This window comes from Aethalodelphis obliquidens, unplaced genomic scaffold (genome assembly GCF_003676395.1).
Source record: "Aethalodelphis obliquidens isolate GAN/ISIS:26980383/991018 unplaced genomic scaffold, ASM367639v1 scaffold33, whole genome shotgun sequence".
NCBI lineage: Eukaryota > Metazoa > Chordata > Mammalia > Artiodactyla > Delphinidae > Aethalodelphis > Aethalodelphis obliquidens.
Genome location: NW_020837977.1, coordinates 6,053,594 through 6,061,881, shown reverse-complemented (window position 1 = coordinate 6,061,881; position 8,288 = coordinate 6,053,594). Strand labels below are relative to the sequence as shown.

At 37.5% G+C, this 8,288-nt stretch overlaps 1 protein-coding gene across 1 annotated transcript in view; it reads right to left on the bottom strand.

Moving 5' to 3' along the window:
• Nucleotides 1-301: 301 nt before the first annotated feature.
• The window catches only part of EYA1 (EYA transcriptional coactivator and phosphatase 1), a 160,678-nt gene continuing 152,691 nt past the window's right edge, over nucleotides 302-8,288 (bottom strand). Inside the window, exon 18 of the mRNA XM_027127924.1 lies at nucleotides 302-2,324. Within this exon, the coding sequence (XP_026983725.1) occupies nucleotides 2,244-2,324 (81 nt within the window). The 3' untranslated portion in view covers nucleotides 302-2,243. The remainder of the gene's footprint in view (nucleotides 2,325-8,288) is intronic.

Here is an 8,288-nt window from a genome sequence, read left to right as displayed (position 1 = left end):
TATAGCATATTTGATGCTGAATTCTGTTCTATAGCATATAAGTCTGAGCGGAGGTCTAGTTTATATAGTTTCGGAGGAAGTAAAGAGCTTTCCCATTCATCTGTTCTTAACAGTGATCAAAGAAACAGCTGTAATTTTTCTAGCTTAGCCCTCTCAAGGACTGATAAAGCCATTCCTACAGTTGCTCTGTACAACTTCCTTTTGTTGGACTGAGCTTTCTAATGCAACCAAGATCCTACTATTTCTTAGAACGAAGAGATGAAGAAAATACCGACAAGTCAAGGAGCTTACAGTACTTCACAAATCAGTTTTATTAATTTAAACACAAATTGAATGAAGAAAAATTCTGTACACAGTTGTGGACACAACACAACACACCTTTATACAGTAAGGGTAAGATAAACTTTGTCTTTTCAGTCTGCAGAGTACAAAAATGTAAAATGGAAAGGCTGAAAAATTGTCGACTTCTGTTTGCTTCAAGCAAAAGAGGAAAAACAAACTGAATTCAATGATTAAACGATTTTGAGAAATTCACAACTGACTAATTCTAGCAGCAACATGAAACTTCAGAAAAGGATAGAGTAGCTCTTTAGCTACTTTGGGTCAAAGCTGGTGTTATTTTTTTCCCCCAATATACTATTAAAGAAAGAAAATTCATCCGAAAAGTAATTTCATGACAATGGAAGGCTTTAGATGAGAGAAACTAGTGTCTAGATAAACTGATGGCTCACTTTTGGAGAAACTTTATTAGGGTATTACAAAGGTGACAAATTTTATTTCCCAGGTTTACGCTTGTCATATAATACAGAATGGGGGTGAAGAGTAGCATTATTTTCTTGGTGATGATGACCGGGCTGTGTCCCCTGCTGGCAATGAACTTTCCTGGGAGGCTGGGGTGGGAGGTGAGTGTGGAGGAAAACAGAAGGAACATGAATGTAGGAAGTAATACAAAGTTTTGCTGATTTCCAGATATGTGGTAATGTCCTTCCTTAAACGACAAAATATCATCTGAGCACATGAAAACTTTGCTAGTGTCCAATTCATGAACCATTTCATTAATAAAATATATCCATCATCTACATTCTTTCTGTGGGACGGAGCGTTTGAATCATCTTTTTCCAAGTAGTTACATATACTACATTAGTGTTGAAAATGAAAAAGTGAGGTTTTAAGAGGGCTTTTTTCCCCAAAATTATTTAAGACAGACACTGCCGTGTTCTTTTACCAAGGCCCTCCTAACAAACAGCATAAAAAAAGAACTGATGGGGGAAAAAAAATTGGAAAACAAAATCTTATTGACACTCGACATCCATGCTTTTGGTCTTGACAACATGATCTTAAAAAAAAAAAATCCATTATCTACATATTTATACCCAGTACTTCGAGAAGGCACTGCACGTCTGTGCATATCCTGCCTCATACTTCACTATCAAGGCATTGCTACCTTTCAATATCATTTTCCTAAACAATATGTAAAAGAATCATCCATTATTACAAATTTACACCCAAAATTCTTTCTGTACATGATTGTCTCAGTGATGTACATATTATACGTTTAAATTAGACATATTTTAAACTACTTTGCAATGTGCTAAAATTCAAAGTACTTGCTGTGTCGTGAGGCCAAAGCCTTCAGTCGCTTCTCATCATGCTACCGTCTCTTCAGTTATTTGATGTCAAAAAAGTCTGTTCGCATGAATTGTAGGGTTCCTGACTTATACCTCGATAAAGCTGGTTTTTTTTTTTTTTAAGAAGTCTGTTCATAAATAAGTAGAGATGTACAGATGACCCTGGGTATGAGACACCAAAAAAGTAAACCTTTACAAGAAGATCCCCCCCACTGGTAATCAGGAAACCCATTTCAGTCTCTGTTGTGCAATCAGGTTTGCTGTATTGGAGAAGCTGTTTAGGTGACACTGAAGATGCGAAAACGTAAAGCGTCTGCGGGTCCTTTCTTCACAGGTTCGAACCATGTAGTTAATGTGGCCAAGACACGTTACACTGTGCTAGAACATTCTCATGGCTTATTTGCATTGGATTCACAGTACTAGAGTCAACAGCTGTTCTGAAGAAAGGGATGTGGTCCTTCATTTACCACAAGGGCAGAGGCGAGGACCCACAGCAGCTGGGCATCAAAATGTTGAAATCGCTAGTTTGGAGTCCGGCGCCGACTCGGGACTCAGCCTGCTGGATGTGTCCCTGGTCACAGGGCGGTTGTGTGGTTTCAAAGTGCTAGGGGGCCGTTACAGGTACTCCAGTTCCAAGGCATGATGTAGGGCCATGAGGTCCGAGTGACTGGAGACCCTCCAGAAGGGCATGGCGTGCTGCAAAGGGGCAGACAACGTGGTGAAGACAGAGAACACTCCCAGCACAGGCCCTAAAAGGCTGCTTTGGCACTCCACCATGCTGCCCACACCCCCTTATTCAGTACCGTGAAAACTGCCAGTTAAGATCTCAACATCACATCTGTTTAAAACACAAATTCAAACTTAATCCTCCCCTAAGAATACTGGACTGCGTTTTAAAATGTAATTCAGGAGTCTGTTTCTTTTAAGAAGGTGCTGGGTATTTCTTAAGCAGACCTACACTGCGACTTGCATGCCGATTTCAAATAAAATCCAGTAGCTATGAACAAAACCTTGTCAAACATTTGCCTTTCAAAATCTGGATCCACTGCATTTTTCATGCTGCAAGTTTAAGCGGTTTTCCTTAGTTGGTAGTATTTTACATTTTGCAAAACTTAATTTTACTCCTGTAAGAAGCAACTTTTTTTTTCGTTTTTTGCATTGACCCTGAAACAGGTTTACCATATGGGAAATTTTAAATGAACATCTAAGGTAGTTTTTTGTTTTTCTTGGTGGTAGTTTAAAACATCTAGAAATCTAAATGATGGGAATGTTTGTGAAACACCTGAATTAACCAGAGACAAGAAAAGCAGCACACACACACACACAAAAAAGAGGTTACATCGTCCATGAGGGATAAAAACATGATTATAAACTTTACGGCTCAAAAAGCACTATACTAAGTATTTATGTTTCAGCAAAATCTTTTTCTTGGTAAGAGAAAGATAATCATCACACTTCAGAGAACACAATTCTATTAAGCCCACAGAAAACATTTTGGGGTTTTTCTATGCAAAAAATAATGTGAAGGCCTGAGTATAATTTGCAATTATAGGTCTAGGGAATTTTTAAACAATTCACACTATTAGGAGAAGATGGCATGAAAGCAAACAGAATTTAGAACTGAGGAGTTTTTTGGGGGGACTATCTGTAAGTGACAGTAGGAGCTACTAGCTGTTTTGGTGCAGATCACATAGCTGTTATTCTGGGGATGCAAACTATTGTTACTTATTAACAATAATCTGCTAAAAACATATACCACAGTCCAATATCATATGTAGACCTTTCTGGATTCTATACTATTTTGGAGTATCTCTATTTTTGTTATCCTTCAATAACTGTCCAGAACCAAGTACTAGAGATTTCTTTTTAAAAATTTATGATGTTCCACTTGGCAATTTTAGATCATAAAAGTAGACTGTACTATTTTGCATTCATTCATTAGTGATTTTTCACATTCACAGGCATGGTGTAGAAGACATCCCCAGCCCACCCTCTCACAGTCTGTGGGTGAGTAGCAGAAATGAACAACATAACTGATTCACTTTGTTATAAAGCAGAAACTAACACACCATTGTAAAGCAATTATACTCTAATAAAGATGTAAAAAAAAAAAAGAAATGAACAATCATGAATGTTCACCTAAAAGGAATAGGCGGGGGTAATTCCCTTTGCCTGGGGAACTGGGAGAGACACTGGTAAGAGGAGGTCATAGTTGAGCTAGTTATGAAAGGCTGATCATTCAGAAGAGCACTGTAATGTCTCTGTGCGTGTGAAGGGGGCTGGGGCAGAGGACAAAGGAGAAGTTCATTGTTAGGATACTGGCTGTGTGAGAGAAAGACATGGCTGTGACATTACCGGCTGTAGGAGCCAAGTGGGGCAGGACCTGGTTAGCCCTGTTAAAGAGTTTATTAATAAGAATGATAGTTATGATTAACATTTAATAGTGACTAATTCTAAGAAGACTGAGTCTAGTGGAGAGAACAGGGGAGTCAAATGTGTTAACAAGTAATTAGAACTAATATTGCAAAATAACATTTTCCCTAACTAAGCACATACTGCTGTGAAGCTTTTATGGATCGACAAGAGCTTCCCAGGGCAACTGGGTGCAAAGTAAACAATTTTTTTTCCTGAATCAATGTTTAGCGTGGAACAAATATTTCTTAGATGAAGACAGAGAGATATGGTGGCAAAAGAGGAAAAGAAAAGCAGGTTCTAGAATGAGGAGACCTGGGTTATACTCTCAACTCTGACTTTTGTCATGATTCAAAGTCATGTTACTAATCTCCCTGGAGCCCCAGTTTGTTTATTTGCAAAATAAGGGTTTAGGGGAAATGACTCAGGGTTGCTTCTCGGTTTAATAAAGTCTATAAACTTTTTCATTAAAATATTCTATTACTTGTACAGCTCTGTAGCTACAGCAGATTTGTAAACTAATATACATACATATGATCCTACTGCCAAGAACCAGCAGGCAAGACATATCTGCTGAAACTATTTCATTACAATGTAAGGCAGTGTGGGACTAAGAATCAAACTGACCTTGCCAGAGAAATGAGGTAAGAAAAATAAATAAAAGCATCAGAATTGGAAAGGGAGAAGTAAAACTATTTGCAGATGACATGATTTTATATATAGAAAATCCTAAAGACTCCAAGAGAAAAACTGTTAGATCTAATCAATGAATTCAGTAAAGTTTCAGGATACAAAAATCAGCATTTTTATACACTAAAAACAAATGATCTGATAATAAAGAAAGTGATTCCATTTACAATAAAGCATCAAAAACAATAAAATACTTAAAAACTGAAGGATTTCTACACTGAAAATTGTAAGACATGGATGAAAGAAATTGAAGAAGACACAAATAATAAATGGAAAAGGATCTCATGTTCATGGATTAGAAGAATTAATACTGTTAAAATGCCATCTACAGATTCAATGTGATCTCTATCGAAATTCCAATGGTGTTCTTTTACAGAAGTAGAAAAAACAATCCTAAAATGTATACAGAACTAAAAGACCCCAAATTGCCAAAGCAATCCTGAGAAAGAACAAAGTGGGAGGCAACACACTTTTCAAGCTATATTATAAATGTATGGTAATCAAAACAGTATGGTACGGGCACGAAAACAGACACATGGAAAATGGAACAGAATCAAGAGCCCAGAAATAAACCCATGTATATATGCTAAACTAATATTTTACAAGGGAGCCAAGAATACTCACTGGAGAAAAGACAGTCTCTTCAATAAATGTTGCTGGGAATACTGGCTATTCACATGTATAAGAATGCACCGATTAACTTGAAAAGGACTAAAGACTTAAATGTAAGACCAGAAACCATAAAACTCCTATATGAAAACACTGAAAAAAATGTTTGGCTCCTTGACATCAGCCTTGGCAATTATTTTTTGGATGTGACACCTAAAGCAAAAGCAACAAAATAAAAAATAAACATGTGGCCTCTATCAAACTAAGAAGCTTTGCACAGCAAAAGAAACGTCTGACAAAATGAAAAAAACAACCTACGGAGTGAGAAAAAAATGTTTGTAAGCCATATATCTGATGAGGGGTTAATATCATACAACTCAATAGCAAAACAAAAATAATCCAATTTAAAAATTGGGCAGAGGACCTGAATAGACGTTTTTGTAAAGAAGATATACAAATGGCCAACAGGTACATGAAGAGGTGCTCACCATCACTTCTCAGGGAAATGCAAATCAAAACCACAATGAGATACCAGCTCACGCCTGTTAGAATGGCCTTCATCAAAAAGTTAAGAGGTAACAAATGCTGATGAGGATGTAGAGAAAAGGGAACCCTTACGCACTGTTGGTCAGAATGTAAATTGGTACAACCACTATGGAAAAGTGTATGGTGGTTCCTCAAAAAATTGAAAACAGAACTACCCCATGATTAGACAGTCCCACTTCTGGGTATATACATGCCCAAAGGAAATGAAAACACTATGTTAAAGAGATATCTGCACCCTCATGTTCATGGCAGCACTATTTACAATAGCCAAGACATGGAAGCAACCAAGGTGTCCACTGACAGATGAATGGATAAAGGCATTGTGATATATACATGATTGAATATTATTCAGCCATAAAAAAGAAGGAAATCCTGCCATTTGGGACAACATGGACGGACACTGAGGGCATTATGCTAAGTGAGATAAGTCACACAAAGACAAATATTGTATGATCTCACTTATGTGTGGAAGCTAAAAAAACCAAAAAAAAAACGGAAGTCATGGAAAAGGAGATTAGATTTGTGGTTACCAGAGGCAAAGGGTGGGGGAGGGGAAATTGGATGAAGGTGGCCAAAAGATACACATTTCCAGTTATAAGATAAAAAAGTACTGGGGCTGTAACATACAACATGATGACTATAGTTAACACTGCTGTATGATATATGTGAAAGCTAAGAGGAGTAGATCCTAAGAGTTCTCATCACAAGAAAAAAATTTTTTTTGTATCTATAGGAGATGATGGATGTCAACAAAACTTATTGTGGTAATTATTTCACAGTATATGTTTCACAGTATATGTAAGTCAAGTCATTAGGCTGTACACCTTAAACTTATACAGTGCTGAATGCCAATTATATCTCAAGAAAACAAAGAATCAAAATGATAAATTCAGAGAGAACTCAGCTGTAAGCTGGAGAGGGTAAATTGGGCCTGTATTGAATTTGAGAAATGGGCAAATTTGGTTAGGTAGATGGAGAGGGATGGGACTCCCAGTCAGGAGATGGTATGTGACAAAGGTGGGATGCACAGAGTACTTAGTGTGGAGGAGATGGGGCTGGAATGGCGTGTTCATAACAAACACTAATAAGAAAGGAGATATTTTTTTCCAGGTAGAAGTATGTTATGCAATTTAATGAGGCACTAAAGGAAGGATGGATTGGAGGTGTGGCTGGCTGGTAGCAGAGAAACTAGGCAAAGGAACAGTGGAAATGGAGTGGGTGCAACGGATGGGAGACACACTGTAAAGACAGAGTTCTTGCTAATGGGGGATGGGTTGGAGGTAGAGAACACCAAAGCAAATCTGAGTGGGCGAACTGGTTTGGGACAGTAGAATTCATCTGCTGATATGCAGGTGGATGAAATGGGATACCTACATGGAGAGTCCATCAGGTAACTAGAGCCAGGGGACTAAAACACAGCTAAACCACAAATCTTAACAACAGTGATAGCCTAAACTGATGTGTATACGATTAGTTTATCAAGATTAGCATATATTGAGAGAAGTGGGCACCAAGACCTAAATCTTGGGAAGTAGCACACGTTTTGGGATCATTAGAACCAAAATATTCCCTAATGATAAAATAAGGACACATCCTTTGTTCCTCTTGCCCACATGTGCAGCTTTCCAAATCCCCTTCTGCCAACTTTCCTCCTTGTCTGGTATTTTGCACTTATCCCTTCTGGGTATACATAAGATCAGTAATATAAAAAGCTGGGTGTGTGGACACATGTAATTTGAATATTGCTGAATTATTAAACATGTATTAAGAAAATGTTTCAAAACCATAAAAGCACACAACCTTTGCCCCAGGTATTGCACTTCTAGGAATTTATCCCACAGATATACTTGCCCACGCATGAACCACGTAAAGACCACTCACTGCAGAACTGTTTATAATAATAAACACTGGCAACCACTGAAATGTTAAGCCCCAGGGGACTCGTTAAACTACAACATATCAAGGTAATGGAATTGTGATGCGGCCATTTATAAAACTTAGAGATGCAGAGCTCCATGTACTGATATGGAATAACTACCAGGATATATATTAAGTGAAAAAAGCAGGCACGGAAAAAAAAGTGTATAGTTACCATTTGTATAAAAAATAAAGAACAGATCTGTGCTTTCCTATGCATATATTATCTCTAGAAAATTTGCATATGGAGGTACAAATACTTCTCAAATTGTAAATAAAGAGATATTCTGAGAACTCATGAAGCTTACTGCACAGCTTTGCTCTTTGACTATTTGTATATCTGTGTCCCCTCTGGATAGGAGTGAGCTCTTTAAGAATAAAGATGAAATCCAATTTAAGACCTGGCATACAGTATGTGCTCATTAAGTTAAATGAATATAATGGCTTTAGAGTAATAAAATTCTGTACTCAGTAATCCCTATGTCT